Here is a 24,215-nt window from a genome sequence, read left to right as displayed (position 1 = left end):
GGAGCAAGTGGTACTGGCTGGAATCTCTTCCATGCTTTACAGTTATTCGTTACTTTAAAATGGCTACGTCAACGTATATTTTAATTAGAAGCTAATGACAAAAACACAAATCATTTATTTTGAAAATATTTCATTGAGTAGGTATTCGGTAGAAATACTGTATTTATTTTTAAATTGGAATATCCAGCTAGACTACAATGTTACATCTCAAAATATCTACACATTATAATTTAGAATAGCATACCCGATTTCAAAAGACACCGCACGCCATTGGTAGGTACCTACCTAATCAAATTTAGCTGATGAGATATCTATTACTTTCCTTTTCCATTCGTAAATGTTGACTAGTCATACAATCCATCGAACATGCACGTACACAGCCCAACATAAAGTATCTGACCCACATTATTTTTCACAATCATCCATACATATTTGAATTTCTTTTATTGTGGTACCTACTGCTTATAGTTAATAAGGTCGCGAGATTCGCTTCACTTCCCGTGCGCAGGGTATAAGGAAGGCTTATCCGATCATTTTCCATGGTTGTCATCGCTGTTTTATTTGGTTACATGTAAATTATACGTAAAACATTTCACCGTGGCACAGTTCGCCGTGAGCTTTATATCGGAAAGAGATGAACGTATACTATATGCACGGTCTCCAATTTTATTAGATTAAATATATACATTAATTCAAAGTTAATAGCTGATTTTGGCAAAAGTCATGAATTCAAGAATGAAAACCTAATCTAACCTAACAAATAATCCAGTATACCGGCTATTTTCAAAATTTGTTTGCTGCTGGCTTCCTGTAAACTAACAAGAGCCGTGTATTATTTAGACATGGATTTTATGTCAGTACTAGAGGTGTGTTGGAAATACTGCCACCAGTTTGTGTACTCAAGTCTCGTATGAAACTACCCATACTCAGTAGCAGGGACGACTCTAGTAAAGGAGCAAAGTGTGCACTGCACTCCCATCATCGATTAAATAAGAATATATAATATACAACCCCCATGTATTCCGAAAAATGCGATATCGGAAACTTATACGAAATCAATCATTTTGAATTCCGCGCGTATTCGAACATGTGATTTTGACGCGCCAACGCCACCGTCTACCAATACACACGTAACTACACCAATGAGACGCGACCAATTCACACATGCCTCCATCGGTGAGACATGCCAAGGAGCAAAATTCAAAGTGTACCTTGAATTTACACTATTTTTCACACATACATTTAAAAATTTAGATCGAAAATGAGGCTAGTAGAATCAAAACCAACAAAGTTCTATAAGACTACATAAATCTTCGTTGGAAATGATGTTTTCCAAGTTAATTCTTCAGGAGGTTGCCTGTACCTAATGCCATAGCACACAAAGCTTAACTCGGCGTTCGGACAATAAAATCATACACTGGCCGATATAAATATTCCAACACAAGCGCTTAGGCCACGCGTCGAGATATAGTTGGAAGCCTAATTATTGATGACTAATGTCATGTCGATGCATGCAGTGCAAAAATAGAAACATATTCTCGTCTTATTTATCAAACGGTTAGTTTAGTAAGTTTAGTTCAATGTAAGCCGCTCCCGGTTTCACCGATTTCGCCGATATTATTATGCTAACGTTGGTGGATTAATTTTTTTATTTTCATTTTGAGATTACCCTATTACTATTAGTGTTTCAATAGGTAGGTATCTTAAATTTGATGTACACACAGTTCAGTTCAGCTTGTTAATTTGGTACTTTATTATGATTTTAATCAGGTGGGTATTCCACAGAAAGGCTGTTATTGAGAATAAATAGGTACTTAGGTGTAGAATTGTAGACGTAGGTGGGTGGGTAGCTTTTAACAATTAATTAGCCTAGTGTTTGCCGCATTGAAGTAGGTACCTAGTTACATAGGACTTATAATATCTATTATTACGTTTATTTTGTACAGATAGGTAGGTAGGTATCTATTCAATAAGAAGGAACATGGAGCATGGGTATTGTCGTTGAATGAGAATTTTACAAGTGAAATTATTATTGTTCATCGTTATTTTAATTAGCGATTCACATCGAGACGGATGACAGTTTACATTGGCCGACATTATTAGCTCAGCCAAGTATTCATTCATTGAACGGTACCTACCTACCTATTTATAATTTTTCTTATTTGAAACGATAATGGGGCCCTATTTCGTGGTCGATTTGAGATTAGGTGGTACCTATTTTGATAGGTAAGTAAGTACGATAAAAAGGCCCCATTTCTTTTGTGGTCATTTTGAGATTAGGTAGGTATCATTAACCTTATCATTAGGTAGGTAATTGTGTAGGTAGTATGTCGATAACTACCCACTGTCCTATAGTTAAATGGGAATTAATTTTCCGAGTCGAATTCATGAAGCAATTATTATTCACATCGGCGCATCATCTATTCTATAGGTGGGTAAGTATAAAGACTGCTTTTGGATCACAATAAGTGCTAATACTTCGATACAACCCTACCTTGGATAGCTGCCGTAGCGTCAGAATGTCATCAATGGGAATTTAGAGCATAAATCGACGATTCAATTCAATAACGTCATCGTAGGTATCGTGAAAATGCATTCATTAAACGAAGTTGCGATTTTATATGACAGATCACAGCACTGTCGTATCGCGGGAACGTTCTGCGATTTGAATCTGACATGGGCTGATTTTAAAGAAAATACCGAAGATATTAATTTTTTCGACTCAATATCGACGTTTCGGCTTAAATATGTTCAATAAGCATGTCACTCATCAAGTTAAATGTGCCGAAATTCCTTCGTTGCAAAGTTTATATCATTTTTTGCAGTTCGACGTTTAACATAGGGGCAGATTGGCAATGCGCGGAGGTGACATTTATTTTTTATAACTTTTATTATAACTATCTTATTACTCGATGGACAACGCTAAAACTTTGGAATATGTAAATATGCATCGTCTGAAACATATCTACAATGCGGCCGCACGCAATGAATTTTTAAAAATCGGCGGTCACAGTTAGAGTTAAACAACGCGACCGAATTATGCCAAATTATCAGCTATGTTTCGCATTAATCATTTCAAAATCATACGTATAATTAAAATGTGTACTGAAGAGAGCTAGCCGCCTACCTAGCCGGCTGGTTTTATATTTTAGTAAATGAATTTTTTTAAATCGGGTAATTTAATACTTAATTATAAATAATGAATAATTATTATTAACGTGACAAATTTTAACTTAAAAATGAACTAATAGTCTTATACAGTAGAGAAGATTTCTACGTTACTGTTGGAGCATTATTGATACTTCAACTTTTCACTAATAATAATTTACTGGAAGTATTTGGCAAAAGTGTTACCCTATTAAAAATAATTTGTACAATCCCGATGATTTCAGTGGGAAGTGAGCGTTATTTCTCAACTTTAGAAAAGGTTAAGTCATTTTTGAGAAATACAATGACTCAAGACAGGCTAAATGCTCTTGCGATGTTAAGTATAGATGTTCGTCTTATCGACGTGTTTTCAAAATCGATGGAAGATGGACTTCTTGTATAAATAGGTGAGTTTTTTTTGCACTCCCTCATATTCTTGTCACCGGCCGCCACTGCTCAGTAGGTACGTGTTGCCCAATAAACTTTTTCCAAAAAACTCGTGATGATAAACCGCGAGTCCTCGCTAGTAAGTTGGTAAACTTTTAATACTACTGACATAAATATGCGAGAGCGAGATAGCACTTGAATACAAGTATATTTTAATTTATTAGTCTGCACTCGAATTACACAATCTTATGTATGAACAATAGGACATAAATTTTGTGTAGCAGCACATTCCCTTAGCAAGTGGTGAGATGACAGCACGGGCTTATTATGACTGCTCAAAACATGTTTAAAATAAAAAAAAAACATTGTTATTCATTTTATGTTAACAAGAATATTATAATCTAATATAAAAACAACTCATAAATTTAGAATGTTGATGAAAATTTTAAAATAAATAGAACATTTCGAAAAGCCAAGCTCAGTGTATTTTAGCGATGCTATTGAACCCGATATTTCAAATTCTACTAGTAAGTGTTTTGGAACAAGTTTCGATACTTTTTTTATTGGTTGTACGTATACTTAGTCTTCAAAATCGACCAGTTTTCCCACCTCTAGTCAGTACCTACTATACAGTATACATACACAAAGATTGGACGATCTTTAATATACGGCCATATATTTCCGATACAACATTTCACGGTGAAGTGTAATACGATGAACTGCATACGTACAAGTTTCCGACACGGTTTTGTTTAGATCGCGCTCATTGAATCGATTATTTCTATCTCTATCTCGTTTCATGTCCGAATCTGGAATTACAACAAAATTAAATTATCACAGTACCTTGTACCTATCTATGACAGTAATTCTACTGTAGGCTGTAGGTACGGGGTAAAAGTAGCTATCATACTATTCCAGGGCTGGTGAACCTTTCTAAATTCAAAATTTCCCAAATATTATTTTTCGACTGTCTGGCGTGCCAAGCAGTTTTTCCATGAGGAAATAAACGAAATACATATTTTTTATAATACTATTAAAAAGTTAATAAATTAAAATTGAGTTTTTGAGATTCTATCTTTCACCGTGTTTCTAGCCGCAAGCATATCTTTTATTCTTAGAATATTTTTTTTCTTGTTTTCAAACTGTTCAAAGAGATCGTATGCGCATTTTACTGCTCTTCTTTCATAATATATTCCCCATCACTGAACGGTTTTCCATTTTTAGCGATTATGTTTGAGGAAAAATAAGAAGCAGCCGTTATATTTGAATAACGGTCGATAAATTCCATTAGGTTTGTCAATTGAATTTATTTATAATTGCACGATCAATACATTCGAAGATTGGTAAATATTATTGAAAAATTTATTTGTAATTTTGTTTTGAAAAAACAATTTTTTTTAAATTATTACTTCGAGGTATTTTTTTATTTATTAAAAATAAAATATTCGCGTGTTATACAAAGTTATCTCGCGTGCTACTAAAGGCACGTGTGTCATAGGATCGCCATCACTGTACTAGTCTGTACATGAAATACCCACCACGGTCAGTTAATTTCCTATATAGAAAAAAAATTAGAAGCATTTTGTTTTTCATATGTTTACGGATAAACAATAAACGATCGTTCGGTAATAAAATATACCTATCACATAATAAATTATGGACATAGAATATATATTATTAAAGGTAGATAGATACCTACAATGAATTTCCACAACCCCTAAAAAGTTCAAGGTGAAAAAATCTGCCAACAATAACATGGTAACCGTCTTCTGGGATATGGACGGATTTTTGTTTCTAAAGTTCCACATAAGCAGTAACATCCTATGGGGGTAGGTAGGCCATGCGTTACTTAGGGGCGGCAAATTGAGGAATGAATATTATCATTACAACTTTAGAAAGTACCGACACCTAGTTTAATCGCAAGAGGACCTCTAAACCTGTCAGCAATGTTTCCTGTAATATTGTAAAAGAGAGTTTCATTTGTCAGATTTTAGTAATAGTTATACTAAATACGTAACAAACAATTCAAGTGAACAATACGATTGCTTGCACAGTTACATATTATATAGTACAATTATTATACTTATTAATTATTATAGAAAACTTATCCCTTAAAATGTCAATAAGGAGTGGATGTAATATTTCAATTACGATCATTAAGAAGATGTCCTGCGATAAATTTAAATTGGAATGGCTATCTGGAATCGTCAAAACAGAAATGCCATCTTCAATGCATTCGCAAAAAGTAAGAATTGCTGATATATTTGTTTATTCGGAAACAGATGATTGTGTCAAATGCATCATAATAATATGCTCCGCAGCAAATAATATGCAAGTAGAATTCACGTCTGGAAAGAAGTGGATTGAATGGAGGTTGTATCTTTTAAAAATTCATTCAAGTCAAAAAGTACACCGGGATATTCTTACGAAATTGAAAAATTTGAAAAGAGATGGAATTTTGAAAATAATGACGGAAACACCCGAAGAACGAATGAATAGGCTTGAGATCGCTGAGCGAAAAAAATCTGGTTGCGATCTAGTTAATTGATAATGTACCTACTATTGGCTATAAAAATAAATGCTTCTATGCTTTATGTAGGTACAAGATATAAAACAAATATTCCCGAAAGCTGGAGAACTAAAAATTATGCGTTCGAATTTGTCGAATGCATTAATAGTCATTAAAAAAGAATTTTTTGACGAATTACTTAAGGGCGGACGTGCTCAGCGTGGGTCAAAATGGAGCTTTTTTTCTATTTTCAAAGCATGATCCTGGACATACCTTAAACGTTGTAGATAATCTATTTATATAATTTTGAAGCCTTATTATCCGTTATATTTATTTTAAACATTTGATGACTGCATAAAGTATTTTTATTACATAAAATAGTATTCTTTTAAACCTCTCGCTCTAATGTTTTAGAATATAGTCATATTTCAGTACATAAATGTGCAGTGGTGTTAAGATTTTTTACATTTATTAATTTTTAAACGCATTTATAAAACCATCAGTATAATTTATATCGAAATTGTTATAGTGAAATATTTACGATAAAAAATTATATTGATAATCTCTTTAATCCCAAATTTGACAAGAAATAGGCATTGTATTATTCAAAAAATCGGCAAGATTAACACATTTGAAGATAATTCTAAAGATACTAATTTTAAGCTATGTCTTTGACCATTCAAGTGTGATAAAAATCCTACGAATAATGATTGCTTTATAATAATTATTGATCTAAGAATAAGGTAGTGTTTTTTTGAAATACGCTATTTCTTTTAGCATTCCCCATTAGACCCGTTTTTTCCTGTCTTCTCGGAATTGCGGAAATAGCAATCACGTTTAAAACGAACTGATACACAATAAACTCTTTATTTATTTAAAATCTAGTAAATAGTATTCAAATAAAACTTTTTGTGTCATTAAAATTTTCTAAATCGCTTTGCTTTTTAAAATAAATGACAAATAGTCGGTCCTGTTTTCGAAATTGGCCAAAACAACTGTCACGCCACAATGGATGTTGAAGTTAATAATAGTTTTGCAGGTATTTATTGTATGAAAGAAATGCGTAAAATAATACATTTCATTGATTAACCCACGTACTTTTTTTAATATCAAAAAAATAAAGATTTTAAAACCATTTGAGTATACATTAGCCAATTTTGAATGATGTTTTCTCACAAAATAATGTATCCTGACAATAAAAATATTTTTTTATTATAATATAACATTTACGTAATATTATAAATACTATTTTACAATAAAAAAATCAATAAAACCCCATAAATTCGGTACAATTAGTGACGCTATATTACTAAAACACGTCGTACATTTTCATGTATTTATCCTATTTTCAGACAATTTAGAAATATAATTATTTTGCAAAATTAGCAAAAAGAGACCATTTGATCGATTAATCCATACAGTTTTACTAATTTCTTATTTCTAACATTAGTACGGTCTGGAATTTCAACGGGTGACGAAGTTTTTTTTCCAAAATTTAATCCGTCGCGAACATTATTTTGATTTACAAAACTCATGGGAAAATGACCTTTACTCGCATTGCAGTAACAATCAAATTGGCAAGTTGCAATTATTTGCATATATACCATTATCGTTCTATTCGGACCACACGAGTAGGCCGTTATAATTTGTGTTGACTAATATAAAACATCGTAAAGTACCACTGAATGTCAAACTGAGAAAAATGTAGTTTTATTATATTATTTATTATATTGTCATACAAATGGTTGCAGCATGTGAGATATTGTAAGACAATTTAATCTAATAACCACGATGGCTACGAGGAAGTCCTGAAGGTATTCGTTCGGTGCAACATTTATAAAAAAAAATATATTTTGATAAGAAGTTTAGATAAAATTAATATAGGTGGACTTTAATTGTTTTGATAAATACCTACTTGGTTGGGCTTTAAGCGATTTGAAAAACTTTGCATGTACTTAATTCAGTTTTTATGTAAGTACCTGGGTGGCCATGTTTTGTTATTTTCAAAGGGACGTATCCAGGAGTATGTTTATTGGCATTATCAATAGAAACAAAATAATATCATTTTTAAAGGTCTATTTATTATCGATCTTAAGTGGTTTATGTCACAAATAGTAAATTGGTAGAAAATTTAATGTAAAATACGTATTCGAATACTGTCATCGTAATGGCCACTGAAACATGTGTCATAATTTTCCTAATCGTCAAAATAATAATAAAAAAGTCTTTTGGGGCACAAAATCACGTAAATGTTTTATGATATATGTATTTTTCAGATGGTTTGTGGTAAAATCTTTTTTTTCATACTGCCACAATTCAACTATTCATAAATAATGGTTTGTTAAATTTTTCATTGTGATCTTTGACTTAATAGGTAGGTGATAAAGTTTTTACCTTACTTTATTGTTAAGTGAGAATTAGCTGCTTTCGTTATCAGTGCGTATTTGATGAGTGCGCATAGTGCCTGACGATGCCGAAAGGCGAAACCAGGATTGCATAAAACGACTCAAATGAAATAGTACAAAACTTAAATCCATTAGAATTTAATATATTTAATGCCGAGTTAAATTGAATGGAATCACCTTAGGCATTTATTAGTAATTATTTAACACAAGTAAAAAATATATTGAGGTAAGAACCTAGTTCATTGAATAATAAAAACAATATTACTCTTCACATCACAAGTGACAAGATTTATATGAATTGTGTATTGCCTGAACTCGTTGATCCTAGACTAACACGGTCGATGGATATAAGAAACCCTCAATATAATAATTATATTAGATGCTATCAATAGAAAAGAAAATAAAATTATAAAAAAACAATTTTTAATAGTTATTCTAATACATTACATACCGTTAAGCCTATACACTAATTAAGGAACCAATTATTAACTTTCTATACACTAATGTTCCGAAATCCTCCGCGGCGACCAAAACGTACTGCCGTCAAATACACGTTATTATAATAATGTTTTCTTAAATCTTAATTGTTGTGTACTAAATCTAAAAAAAAAATGTGCCTTGTCAAATATTCATTGAACTGCTTTCTTTTATGAGTGATGTTTTTATAATTTAATAAAAACGCAATAAAAACAGAATTCTTTCATGCCATCTTGTGAATGTTTTAAACTTATAATTTGTAATGTTAGCTCATGAAAATTAATAAAATTATATTTGTTTACACTTTCGTGTTTTTTTGTATTCATACACATCGATATATATAATATACAAATTTGAAACACCTCCGAAACGTACATAAGTATTAGATTTTTTTTTGAAAAATATTTGCACTGAATTTGAACCTACAATATGATAGGTTCAAGAAAAGGTGTCACTTCACAAATTCAGCATATCAATAATATGAGGTTCTTATTTGGAGGTCTACTATTTTTATTCTTATAATTTATTCTACCTACTACAAAAATGTTTATAAAATTTGTTAGGAAAAAAATATTATTAATTCAATACTTTTAAAACCTCTGATTTCGTATCTACTCCGCGAGATGCCGAGCGAGGCGACATTTGATTTTTTACTTCGATAATATGCACTTCGCATAATATGGTTATTTTTTTTGGAGCTTACGTCAAATTTGATTCTTGCGAACGAACCAATACGCCTTAAGGGCCCGCTGAAGAGCCCGCCGTTCAAATATAATTTAGTATAAAAAGGACCTCGGCGTCGTAACTACGTCAATTTAAATCGATCTTTTCGCAAAAATCACTAATCATCGGAGATTTTATTTCAAGAAATATTATTATTATTACTGATAATTTCTGCCGCGCGGAGAATTATTATTATTTTATGAACACCTGCTAGATGAAGCCGATCAGAAAACAGGGCTGTCAAAATAATATTAAGCATTCATATTTTTTAAATGTTAATTTCATCATGGTTTTTAATCAAACCTGTGCAAGTACGTACTGATAACTTGGGTGGATTTTGTAGCAAACATACTATTGATATATATACGGGTATATTATTATTATAACCCAATTCAAATTGAACATAGGTTGATACTCAAATACTATTATAGTATGTTTATGATTTCGAGAAAATAATACGATGGTATAATTAATCCATATCAATTATTTGAAAACATTACATTCGCACTTTGCACAAAATTACAAACACAATCGAAGTTTGCCGCACACGTACAGACCACGTGATATTTGTTTACGCAAAATCGTCGCTTTTCAAAATGGCGAATTTGATTACCAGATTTTACTGCGATGAATCAGTATGTTCCTTTTTGTCTTTTTTTATTCGTAGGTTTGTTTACTATGTACACCGAGAAATTTCCATTTATAAACTCGGAAACGATTTTTACAGAAGAGTTTTGGAATATAATGCAACCAAAACTGGAAAAAATTCTATCATGGGTGTTGACTTCCTGAATTAGCTAACCCCAGGTCCATGCCACTACGTGAACCACACTGGATATTAAGCCATTTCCACACTGGCAACAAGTTGCTGGCAACCTCATTAAATTTTACGATACTTACCATAATTGCTTAAGAAATTTTACAATAATTATCGTAAAATCTAACGAGGTTGCCAGCAAATTAACTTGTTGCCAGTGTGGACCCGGCATTAGATGCACAAAACTTAAATAATATATATTATAAATAAAAATTTAAAATTATAAATATATATTATGATTTATGTCTTCGACAGCCCTGATGAAATGAATGTGAAATATGAGTCGGATCAGTCACAGAGCAAATTTATTAACACAAACAACTTTGACACGACCTTTTTATATTAACTAGTAGACCAGATATTATGGACCACATGTTAAAAAATCATATTTTCAATTCTCAAGGCCAATTCTGTAGAACGTCCCCTTAAGCTACATACGGTAGCCATAAATTGACAAACTATAATTGAAGTAGGGAGTAAAATGATGTTAACGCGGTGTTTGAACATATACCTAACCGATTTTTTTTTTAAATGGTACATGTTCAAACACGCGTTTGTGGGGGGGGGGGGGGGTGTAAATGTACCGCACCGGGTGACGAGTGACACTGCTCAGATCCGTTGATGATCCGCACACACAATAGAAAACAATAGAGGGAACGTTGCCTGTCAGTGCCCCAGACCTCCACGTAGGTACCTAAAAGCATCGCTGTCTGTAAGTCGGTTTCGTAGAAATGCTCTAATCCTCAGTCGATGATAATGTGTAGGTACTTAGACTCAGTACAAATTTATAAGACGGTTTTGTGTAGCTTTTTGTGATAAAAATTAATAGTTTAAACTAAAAGATTATACCTATACAATAAAATTTAATTAAAATAACTGATAATACTGACTATTTATATCGGCCAATAAGCAAATTCTATCGGATAACAAATATTATGTTGGTGTTATTGACCGTCTTAAATATTAAATTCACCTCTACCTATGTAATTTTTTTAAAGATTATTGTTGCATTTGTCAGGTTAAGATAGTAAAAGAGGTAGGTGCATCTAACAATTTTGCATACAATTTGAGATAAAAAATGAAAGGGGTCAGTATTCTAAGTCTGCCTAATGGCGGTATTTTGCTTAGGGACGTCACTGTAGACAGGCAGTGATGAATCTAGGCAAAGTACCACCCATAAGTAGCCATATACTTATCTATTTTATTACTTAGGTATTTCCGGCCATCTTAAACAGATAACACATTCAAAACACAAACACAACAAAAACAGACAAGAACATTTGAATTGACATACGTACCATATAGGTACCTATTGAGATTTAGAGTACTTCCACGAAACCTATTGTCAAACAGTTATGGTTTTAGTTATTATTTTAATACCCATTGCTTCTTGCGGCATCAACCGCGAACCCCCCCACCGCAGTTTTTCGGGTACATTCATCATACCCAGATACTTCGCTTTTTGAGTCAAACTATGAATACCTGGGCCTGCAGCTATAACCATGGGTGCTCATCTACGAGTGGTTGCAACCTGTCGCATCCACAAGTGGTTATCGAATGGTCATAATAATTATTATTAGGATCATTAGTGTCCGTTTTTATTGTCCGCACTATCTTGTCTTTTCACATAATATTAAACCAAACATTGGATACCTCAGATTGTTTCGCCAATTCATGAGTGCCACAATCCTCAGTCAGGAAATTGCGAAGAAGAAGATGTAATATTCAAGTCACCTCAATAATTGAATACCGTTGAGAAGAAAGGTGCTATGTGCCATAAATCAAAAGTGTGAGAAATAGCGAAATAGTAGTATTGGTAGTAGTATTATATAGATAAAGGTATCTTATAATCAATTAATATAATAAACAAAACTTGGTGGAACAAATCATGATTAGGAACGTTGACGAAATTTAAAAAAAAAAGGTTCTATTCAAACAAGTTAAATAAAAATTCATAATTAGAGAAGAGAGAAAAATAAAAAAACATTAACAATGTTATACAATACAATAAAATTTCAAAAACAAAATACACAGTAGATCACTGAAAATGTTTATGTCTTTGGCGAGCGCATTAATTAAAATGTATAGCTCATCAGATATGTCTGGAAAATACGTAGCACTCTTGATTTGCTATACCTTCATCTGGAGGGAGCTTCCTCGTCTTCTCCGACCAACAACCTGACGAAATACCTATGACAAGTTTTTCATTTTCGTTATCCTCTTTGTGAGTTATATAGCTGAATAGTGTAAGACAGTCGATTCAAGGAAAGCCTGTCTTGAATTTCTCGATGGACTCATTTATTATTTTGGATGTCCACAAAACTCTCCGGCACATTTCAAATGCATCCATTTGTCCATTTCTTGCCCTTACCGTCCAAGTTTCGAAGGCACATATAAATTGGGAAGACCAGAGTATAATTAAATGCATTTGAGTTACTTTAGTAATGTTTCATGCAATGACATTATTAATGGACAACGTACTCAATACAGTAGCTAGCAAGTAATTTTGCGCATAGCAACATTCGCACATGCATAGGTAGACGTCACGCAATTTCCATTATGCGATGTCACGCATCGGGAATGTATAGCAATATCACCTTTATTGTAATGGTGTTAGAACAGTGTTTCTAGTGTCAATGTAGATTTGAGCGAACCCGTTCGAACAGAACCATTCGGCAGAGTCGACAAAAAGCATCAGGAATTTATAGAAATACCACCTTTATTGTAATGGCATTAGAACAGATTATGCCATTCGGCAGACCCGACAATAAAGTGAGTGTCATTTTTTTTTCCAGACGCTTCGTTCATATTAATGTCATTGGTTCCATGTCAATTAATGCACTGCTATCACTCACTCAAAAACTCTTATTTTATAGTTATTTATGTTATTCCAAAAATAACCGGCCTACAGGTATCTACCCAATAATATTTGCTTGGCAGTGAAAAGATTGTCTGGTTATCAAAATTTTCGAATATCCTGCGGAGCTCTTGGGAATTAATCGTGGTGCCCCATTATCGACTTTAGAATCTTTTCTATTCTATTTCTATTTCTATTTCAGATTAGGAAATAATTAACAATGTTAATTGCCGTGCTAGCGGTTTCAATAGCGCAAGTGGCCATAGTGCTAGGAGGAGCATTGCCGGCTGATACACTAGTGCGCTGCGGGCAACTTGTGTGCGCCCCACACCAGTACTGCGCACCCGAGCACGGAAGATGCGCACCATGTGACGCCGTCTGCGAATCCAAGCATCACAACTATGACGCAAATCAATGCGCCAACTCATGCCAAGGTTAGAACTTATTTAGTTTATACAATTTAAAACAAATTGGGTAATGATAATTTATATTTTAAATTGTTATAATACTAAAGATGATGAAGAAAATCTTATTATGAGGCAAAAAAGGACCTCACATACAAACTCCGAAATGAAGATATATTTTTTTGCTCATAAAAATGTCACATCAAACTGGAAATGCTTCAGTAATTTTTACATAAAAACCTCAGAAGGCCCCATCTAGGAGAAGATTCAACGTGTTTAAATATTCAAAAATATTAAAAAGAAGATTTGATTAAGAGCGTGATGCAGAACCATTAACGTTAAGCAGCCGTTCTAACAAGAAAAACACATCACATGTTGTATCTCTCTTCCACTTAGTCCTTCTAATGAGAATTATATATGTTTTTCTCACTGAACTTAGGTCATCAAAATCGACCCCTTAGAGTTAGGCACGTATCTTAGAGACTTACGCGGCTAACTATGGTCCTGCATCGCTCTCTAAATTTTTAAATTCAAAAATAAACTCACAACTTGTATTAAAATGTTATTAAATTTGCTTTCGTTTAAGGTTTTCACTATAATATGATTATCTCTATCATGGATATGTGGTGAAATAGCATAGTATGTAGTCGACACTGCTCAGCAAGGAAAGACATAGCCCCTATAATATATATTATTATATGACGTTGACATGTTATGTTTTACATTTCAAATGTATATTATTCTTGATTTAATGTAATCTTAATTATTGTAATCTCAGAATAGGTACCTGATTCTCATTCAAAGAGAAAATATTTATACATACAGTAAACTCCCGATTATCCAGTTTGCGGATATAAAAAGATTTTTTCTATTGGTTATAAAATACTTTCTCAGAAGTGTTTTTCAAAATTATGTATGTTCAATAATTAGAATGGTACATTCTTAAATCTTGTGAATTATCCGTTGAAAAAAAGAAATAGTTAATTAAAAATGTGTTGGTTTTTATCTTTCATAACGTGCAATGGTCACATGCAGTTAGACTAACTCGTGCTAAGCTAAACAGTGCCGGCCCAAATTGATTATTATTTTCTAATTTTCAGAATACCTTCATGATTTACGCTACATAAGACGAGATGAGGGCATTACATCAGGTGAGAAAATTACAAATAGTTTATTAAATAAATTAACAGAATTATAGTAATCTTTATACAACATGATTCATGAAACATTACAAAATTGATGAATCTTTTTTGTCATGTAGGTACCGTTTTAATCTCCTGCTCTGAAGACCCTTCTCAGTTGTATCCCAAAGATATTGAAGAAAACCTTCTTCTTCTTCCTTCTTCGACCATGTCTGCCCCTTAACTAGAGTATATGGACACCACACGACGCCTCTAAGAATCCCTGTCGCTCACCAGTTTTCATGCGTCATTACAAGTCATGCTGCATCCCGTAGTTCCGCCATATACACAAAGTATATAGTATTTAGTGGCCTTCCAGAATATCAGAAATAGATTGGCTTGAAGAACAGGCAAGCTAGGTTGAAGTTCTTTTCAGGCGTCTGCAACACGTAGCCGAGCCAGGTCCATTGTCGCCTCTTCACTCTAAGCGTGATGAGAGGCTGCTCAGTTCGCTCTCGTATCTCTTCTTTATGTCACAAACTGTTCTCAAAGTTCAGTATACTGTTGCTTTGAGCCTTCGCAAGGTTTCATGATTCGCTACCTTAGTGATGTTTAGCCTTAGCACTGTTTTTATGCAAGCATCGAATAGACGGAATTTTGTTTTGAATGGGACTCACGACTGTAAAACCAAACGCCTTCAGTATCTTAGCAAAGGTACATTGAAATAATTTTAATTAAATAGTAATTTGATTAATTACTTAATAATTTTGTCTGTAAAGTGATATTACAGGGCGGCTCTCGTGGTGCAGTGCGTAAGGCGCTGGCGTTCCACCCGAGAGTTTTGGGTTCGATTCCCGGTGAGGACACAATATTTATGTGATTTTCTCAAAGCCTGGGTGTTTGTGATTGTTCAAAATTACTAACAACCACCTTGTACGAAAAATCAAGGACATGGTTATAAATAATTAAAAAAAAAAGCGTTAGAAGTTATACTTTTTTAAAACAAAAAATAATAACAAAACCAAAAAAAATCAAATTTTATTGGCGTGTTATTATGATTAAGTATATTCATTTTGGTCTCAAGGGTATTTTATCTATATAGGTACCGTCAGTAATACGCTATTTCGACCATCTTTGCTTAAACCAATGACTGTACAACTATTTTCGTTAACAATAATAATTTATTACAAATCAAAAGTAAAACATAGTCTATTTAATGGTTTAACTGAAACGTGATATTGGCTTTTGTGATGAAATATAATAATTATTATAGTCTTCAATTGTTATAAACCGCTAATAAATAAATTGACATGTGATATAAGTATATAATTTTACTCATAAATAATACTTACATAAATATAGCCTCAAATCTTATTGAATAATTATAATAATAAATTATGTTGCATCGGCACGCGCAACTTCCGTCACACGCCAAACGCGTTACATGGACGTCCAACGCCAAAAAGACACTCTGATCTGTTTTCCCAAATGCGCCATAAGAAGTATAAAAAAAAATGATATTACATTCACTACAAATCTGCATAGATGTATAAATACAGAAACACAACCAATTTTGGATTTAGCTGTATTGGCGTACCTACTTAATTGAACATATTATATTTATTAATTAATCCTACAAGGTAACAGATACACTCTGAACACTCAAGCAAGAAAATCAGTGTATTGAAGGAAATATGGAGATATTACTTATTAATAATGTTTATACACATCGGTTTAAAGAAATTTTATGTTAATATAGCCATATTAGACGTCATTAAATTCTAAAACTACAGGTAAAATCTTGAACTCCTTTATGTACAATTAAACTGCTGTAATGTATTATAGACAATATTTTCATTTCTTGAAAAGTAAACTCATACACATTTATTCCTCCTCTAATTTTTAGTGCAGCTCATCAAACAGTTGAGAAATGTGATAGTTAAAGATATGCAAAAGATGTAATTCCTGAGATTTTTTTGGTTAATTGAAGTCATTCTTCTCAAAAAAAAAAAACTTGTTACACAGATTGGCACAAGGAAGACTGGGTCAAGGAAGACGGTCACACTGGCTTTAATATCAATCGCAAAAATCTGTAGAGTGTAAATCATGATGAAGGCAGAAAATAAACTGTTTAATATATTGCTAGAAGAGTAGTATATAAAATCAAGTTAAATATCAAAAAGACGTTATAAAACGTTAGTAAATGATATTTTTTTTTGCATTGGTACTTTTTAGGTGAGTGTCATAGGTAGGTACCTATATTTTTTTACAAAAGCATACCCTCAATCAAAAGTCACCGCACAGCTAGGTTCCATTTCTCACATTTAAACGCGTTGTTTTTCCATTTACCTCTGCAAAACCTAACTATATCGTCGATCCAGCATATTTAATATTAGAAAGTATAGTCATTATGAAATAAATAGCTCCGAGAAAAATACATGAAATTAATAATTTTGTTACTATAGCTAAACAACTTAAAAACGGACCTGCGCAGAAGCACACTTACTTTCGTGCACATATAGAAGGTGTGTAAACGTTGTGTCATAAATTGACAAATAATAAATGAAATAGAGAGTAAGATCATGGTGACACGCGTGTTTGAACATGTACCGTTTTAAAAAAAATAAAATTTTTTCAGTTAGGTACATGTTCAAACACGCGTGTTAACATGATCTTACTACCTACTTCATTTATCGTTTGTCAATTTATGGCTACGGCCGTATGTTGTAGCTTAGCCACTGGGAAATGTCAATATAAATGATGTATTTCAAAAAAATACTACCTTATTCTTAGGTCAATAATTATTATAAAGCATTCATTATTCATAGGATGTTTATCACATTTGAATGGTCAAAAACATAGCTTATAATCAGGATCTTTAGAATTATCTTCAAATGTGTTAATCGTGCCCATTTATGAACAATAAAATGCCTAATTCTTGTCAAATTTGGGATCACAAAGATTATAAAATATAATTTTTTATCGTAAATATGTTACTATATAATGTTAACATTAATTTTACTAATGGTTTTGTAAATGTGTTTAAAAATTAACAAATGTAAAAAATCTTAACACCACTGCACATGGATGTACTGAAATATGACTATATTCTAAAACATTCGAGCGAGAGGTTTAAAAGAATACTATTTTATGTATTAAAAATACATTTTGCAGTCATGAAATGTTTAAAATAAATATAAAGGATAATAAGGCTTCAAAATTATATAAATAGATTATCTACAACGTTTAAGGAATGTCCAGGGTTATGCTCTAAAAATACCATAAAAGCTCCATTTTGACCTACGCTGAGCATGTGGGCCGTTAAGTGGGTTTAATAACTTATTTCCTTCCAAACTCAATAATTATTACCCAGTATTAATTATCAACATATCATAATAGGTAGGTACTAATAATTAAAGAGGTGAAATTATTTAAATTTATTTTTCTATTGTTAATTATCGAATAATAATAAATTGGGCTTCTAAGTGAATTGCTGAGAATTGTCATATAGTGACTTTACCATGGGGGTTAGGAATAGGGATAGAGGGGGATATGGAACGGGATATAGGATAGGGATAAGCATGAGACTCGGGGAAATAGGATGCAGGGTCGTGGATGGTTTGACTTATTACCTCTAAGACCTCAGTTACCCGTCCGGTTACTACACTCATTCGTTGGATGTTCCTGTATAATAATAAATTACATAAAGATGGAATAAATATAAATATCTCGGATTGAGCGCCACTCTATGATGATGCATAGAGACAATAGTGAAGGATAATTAAATGAAAAGCAAGTAGAGAAATTTCAACAATTGTATATTAATAAATAAGATAACTTGCGGGCTACAGTGTATAAAAATGTATAATTACTTAAGTGATTCACGAGCACCTAATGCGATACAATATTTAAATAAATTAGAACAAAAACCCAAAAGCTAATTCGAAACAAAGACTAGTTCGGTGGACCGTAACATAAATGAACAATAAATACCAATTACACAAAAGGCTCTCCAGCCTTTTCGCTGCCCTCGATTCCTTCCAGGACGGAATCGAGGAGTGCGTCTCCAACGTGTGGGGACCGTGGAGTACCTCCGATCTCCTGGCGTGGGGGGGGGCGTCCTTCAGATGGCCATCGTCCTCGTCTCCAAAACGTCAGGAAATCGAAAGCCCTGTGCCCAGGGTCCGAGGCTCGGAACTGGCCAAGACGTCTGCTTCCTTCGAAAGGTCTAAACTGAGAGATCGACTCCCGCTTCGCCTTCGTGTAGAAAGCCCGCTATCTCCTATAGCGCCGGAAATAGTGTCGCGAACTCCGTACAAACTATCCCGTGCGCAGGCGTGGTCCGGTCGTACTTTTGTGTAGTGTTGCCCTCGTAAAGACTTCCTTGACTTAGTGTGTTATGTTATAAAATAACATGACAGAATAGAATAATTATTGTTATAAATTAATTATTAAAAACCTAAATTCGTTGGATTGGCTTAGATCTTGTTGTGAACAGTAGTCTAATAATTTATTCATATAGAAAGTAACTTTGACAATTTTCAACGTGTAATACGGGCTGCTTCCTTATTAGACTGGCCGAAAATAGCTGAACACAACCGAACATCAAAAGGTTCAGTTTTATGATGTTGGAATATAGCCAAATTATTTTGAAAACCTGTCTATGGAAGATCTTGACATGATAATCTCACAACTTTATTAGTAAGTTTAAGTAAGGTAAGGGACATTTTATGGGACCCCAAAAATGCATTAGCAAGAATTATTCCATGACGAAGTTAGAAATTTTGTTTGATAAGTTGTACCTAGTGTAATTAGTGATAAATATAATATGACAAACCAATTAAAGCCTTATTTCATATTTCTTTCCTGTAAAGTTGCAAATTATCACATACCTAGACTCTTTTGAATTGGCATTCTCGAATCATTATTATACTTTGGTGTTTCAGAAAAAATTCGTAAGCTTGAGCTTCAATTGTCGGTGATGACCATCATTGTCGCCTTGGTTTTGGTACTGCTGTTTGCGATCTTCGGCGTCTTCTGCTGCAGAAACGGCCGTTCATACTTCAACAAATTTTTTGCTTGGATAAGAAGCAAGTTACGGTCACCCAAGGCTAAGGTATATGATAAACTTTCTACCTATCTGATACATTAGAAAAAATACGCACCCAACCGGAACTATCTGGAACCCTAAAATTTGAAAGGTTCGGTTCCAGTGCATACTAATTCAGAGTTCATTAATATTATAATAACCTTTTTATAAAAGTGACATAATTAGTTACTTAGGTAAATTTATTACAAATTCTATATTTTAATTTGGAAGTGAAAAATATACTCTTTTTTACAACGTTTTTCTTAGCTCGTATTCTTATTTGTCCGGTACAAATCTTGCAATCGATTAAACTTCCCGACTAGCTAGACATTTGAAACTTTTATAATATATGAGAACACAATGCCAATGCATTTTTTTAATACTTTTAGCCATCTTTAAGTAGAATTGATTTCATTTTCTTTGTATGATTGTATATAGACTTCATAATATGTGACGACATAGTTACCACGTTTGACACTGCTATAACTTCCAGAAGCTCCAATAGGTAGTTGGTGCGTTGTGGGCGGTTAAAGTTCACAGATTAACGCAATTTGGGCATATCTTATGTCCCCTTTACGTGCGTCCTAAACTTCTCGCGTATGCCCGCTACTACAGAATACAGAAGGTATTGGTTAGTTTATAAAATTCAATTCCCTGCTTAACCAAACCATAATAGATAAAAACTATTTAAAATTTTGCCATTAAAATGTCATACATAATTTTAGATATTTCATAAATGGAAGAATATTTTTATCCATTATAGTTAGGTTAGACAAGATTTAACTGAATTTTAAAAGCAAACTGAATCTGAAATTTGAATTCTCAGTTCGACGACCAGATGCGATTCACTATGTTTACCCGTAATTTTTCCAGGGTATATTCCCTATATGCTGTGTTTTGATTATTGTGTTTACACTTGGCTTGCAACTATAACCATTGGTGGTATACTTACCTATGAGTCGCTGCGACCCATGAGTGGCTATCATATGCGTGTGGCCTAACAGTCCATGTGACTGTGACCGTAGTGTCCATTTACACATCCGTGCCACAATATTTTATCTTTTACACATGCCAATATTAAGCAAACATTTTGTTTAATAGCTTTTAATATCATCGCAATACATTGCCGAGGTTGTAGTATTCCATTTACCAAAATATTGTGCATTTTTCCGGTCCTGAGGGGTTCCGAACCCAAGAACCTTTCCTTTGCAATCAATCTATAAATCATCCACGAATCAACATTATGATTTCAATTACAAGAGGAAAAGTTAACACGCGTAATGTATTTATTTCATTTCAGGAAACAAACAACAGATTTACAACAGGCATGACACATCAGAATCCTCATACAAAATCACCAGTAGCTCCTCCAAAGCGTGAACAGAGGAATACTGGAACCACTGGTCCAACTCTAACTGTCCCTGAAGCAGGACCACCAACTATTGTCATAGGTGAACAATCACTGAGTGCCAGGGACTTGCAACGCAATCATACTCCGTCGAACGAACCCTCTGCTTGTTCAGCTAGCAACGATTCGAATCAAACACCAGCTCAGGCTGCTGCCGCATCTGTTGGAAATAACCGCCTGCCAGCTGAAGACTCCACTCTGGATTACACTTACGATAATCAGGGCCTCAATTTAACTCCATCGCCACCGGCTACGTCTTGTCACAATAACAGTCCATCTCCACCTATTAATCCACCTCCAAGACAGAACCGTTTTTAAACAAAAACCATGTTTTCGAAAATCTCTGCCATTTTATCTGTTCTCCCAAGAGGCAGTCTTCACCGCATGTGTAAATATCCCATATGTGCTTATCTTTCAAAGCCATCTTGGGTCAGGGGGCGTTTTAAGCTAAACCACCACAAAATATTCGATATTCATATTGTACCTAGTTTATTAATGATTATTAAGGGGCCATGTGCTGTAAATAGACCTAATATACCATAACAATCTAATCTTTATAATATATCGTCACCTAAATACTACAACTAGATAACTTTGATTTGGTCATTGTTGGGAAAATGAAATTTAAACTTTACTTGATTAACATAAATTTAGGCTATATGTAATTATTATTTAAAATAAAAATGGTAAATTGTGCTTATCTAATTGGGAACAATTAAATAATGTCCAATTGTATGAAAAAATATTGTAGATATATTATTTTATTTATTTAATGCATTTATGGTTTTAAGGTTATCTAATATTTTCAAACACAAAATTAATACAGTTCCCATAACTTCTGACTTACCTAGTTTTATTATTTTGTAGAGAAGGAAATGTAGAATCATAAATTCAATAGCTATCTCAAAAACAGTGAAAATCAAGTTATTTAGTTGTAGTATTGAGGTGACGATAATATATAATGACATATATGTCCCGCTTACATACATAGCCGACTTTGTTTACGTAGTACTATTTAATACTAAAGTGATTTGAGATTTTGTACTGGCAAGAGTTACTACTACAAGCCCAAAACAGTATACGTGTATGCGTTGCATACAATATATTCAGTGCGTTTTTCTATTTTGAATAGTCCCAAGTGGGTATACCGCTACCAAATCCCTGTCATTTGACTCGTACCCATAACACCGGGTGTGAAAGGGGTATCCCAGATAGAGAGACAGAGACAGAAGCATGCTATCTTGCAGCAGCGGTTTTCAATAGAGGTGACCCAAGACTATAAAAATAATAAGAATGTGCAACAATTTTCGAAGACATGTCACTGTTTTATTATTAATATAAGCTTTAAAAAATTGGTTAATTAGGTACCTATGTCAAACAAAATATAAAATTAATGCTGTATATTTAATGACGGCCCCACGATGGCCAAGTGGTTTACGCGTCGGCTTTTAATGTTAAGGGTTCCAGGTTCGAATCCTGGGTCTGGCAAATACATATTGTTTTTCAATTTGTGTTTGTAGTCTGAGTATGGACCTAATAGGTTGAGAAAGTGGCTAACGTCCATTTCTCGTGAAGAATATTTTATATTGAAAGTGTATAATAGTTTTTTTAATCAACTAACTTTTATTACACAATTGGTAGCAATTTTTTTGAATTTTATTTTCCATTAAATTTAAGTGGGGACCGTCCCTATTTACCCCAAAGGTAAACCCGCCCCTGAAGATCAATATTGTAAATCATCATTCATGTAGTCATAGTTTTATTGTCCTATTTTGCTAATGCAGCTGCAGTTGTCTGTGAAATATTGCCAGACATCATCGTTCGGCATGCAATACCGCGTTAGCGACCTTTATCTGAAATGTATATTTTGACTCCATTTGATTCAAAATATAAATCTCCACGTATGTGCATTCATAGAATGCTGGATATTTGTTTAAATTGAGGTTTTAAGTCATTTTGTAACAGCGCGTATGTGATTTGCAAGGCGATACCGCGAATGTGTCGCGCGTTTTTTCTTTCTCTTGCACAATTTTGTTTTGTCGCTAACGCGGTATTGCATGCCGAACGACGATATGTATTTGAATGTAGTTGAAAAATGAACTCGAATGGCAATTAGGATGGTTATTGAAAGTTTTCATTCATGTCCGACCTATTTTAATAATGTATCCACCTAATATTGGGATTTTATATAGGAACAGAAACTCGAATAATCATATTGGTGTGATTACAATATATTAAAATGGTTAGAAAATTTTCATGGCAATGTTATTTTTTTAATATTAAATTTAGAATGTGTAGGTTAAATAAATTGATGATCAACTGAAAAATAAATGAGTAAAGAAGCTCATGCTTTACCACAACCTTACCTGCACAAAAGGGTTTGTATCGGGAAGCCCGTGTGTATGGACTGGAAGGAAAAATGACAGATTGTGTGATCATTGAAATCAGATTGAAATCCTAGTTTAAATTGATTTTTTCTTTATTGTTAAGATGTTAAATTATTTAGCAATATGCTGTAGATATTTAAATAGTTATTGTAATTATACACTCGATAACAATAATCACAGGTTTATCAGGTTTAATTTTAAAATTTTAAATTATTGCCCATAGGCATAGTATTACTATACTTAATATTATCATTATTCATTCATCTACATAATAATAATAAAACCTCACTATACCACCAGAATAGGTAATATTTTAAATCAGTAGGTATGTTAATAGTATTATTACAATCACATTTTGCATTTATTATGAGATATGTATTATAACCGCATTATGTTGCCTTAAAATCGAATGCAACAACTTTGTGTTAGCTACTTGGGGGTGATTTAAAAATATTTCAAATCATCAATCAAAATCAGAATATTT

The 24,215-nt window shown here is 33.1% G+C and overlaps 1 protein-coding gene across 1 annotated transcript in view; it reads left to right on the top strand.

Moving 5' to 3' along the window:
- Positions 1-22,081, top strand: part of LOC147080019 (uncharacterized) — a 30,746-nt gene extending 8,665 nt beyond the window's left edge. Inside the window, exons 2-5 of the mRNA XM_085947543.1 lie at positions 13,525-13,756; positions 14,827-14,877; positions 19,794-19,963; positions 21,237-22,081. Of these exons, the coding sequence (XP_085803669.1) occupies positions 13,543-13,756; positions 14,827-14,877; positions 19,794-19,963; positions 21,237-21,662 (861 nt within the window). The 5' untranslated portion in view covers positions 13,525-13,542 and the 3' untranslated portion in view covers positions 21,663-22,081. The remainder of the gene's footprint in view (positions 1-13,524; positions 13,757-14,826; positions 14,878-19,793; positions 19,964-21,236) is intronic.
- Positions 22,082-24,215: the final 2,134 nt, after the last annotated feature.

Source organism: Rhyacophila brunnea, unplaced genomic scaffold (genome assembly GCF_057557595.1).
Source record: "Rhyacophila brunnea isolate RB1 unplaced genomic scaffold, BYU_Rbru_1.0 scaffold_1, whole genome shotgun sequence".
NCBI lineage: Eukaryota > Metazoa > Arthropoda > Insecta > Trichoptera > Rhyacophilidae > Rhyacophila > Rhyacophila brunnea.
This window is presented reverse-complemented; position numbering and strand designations above follow the sequence as displayed.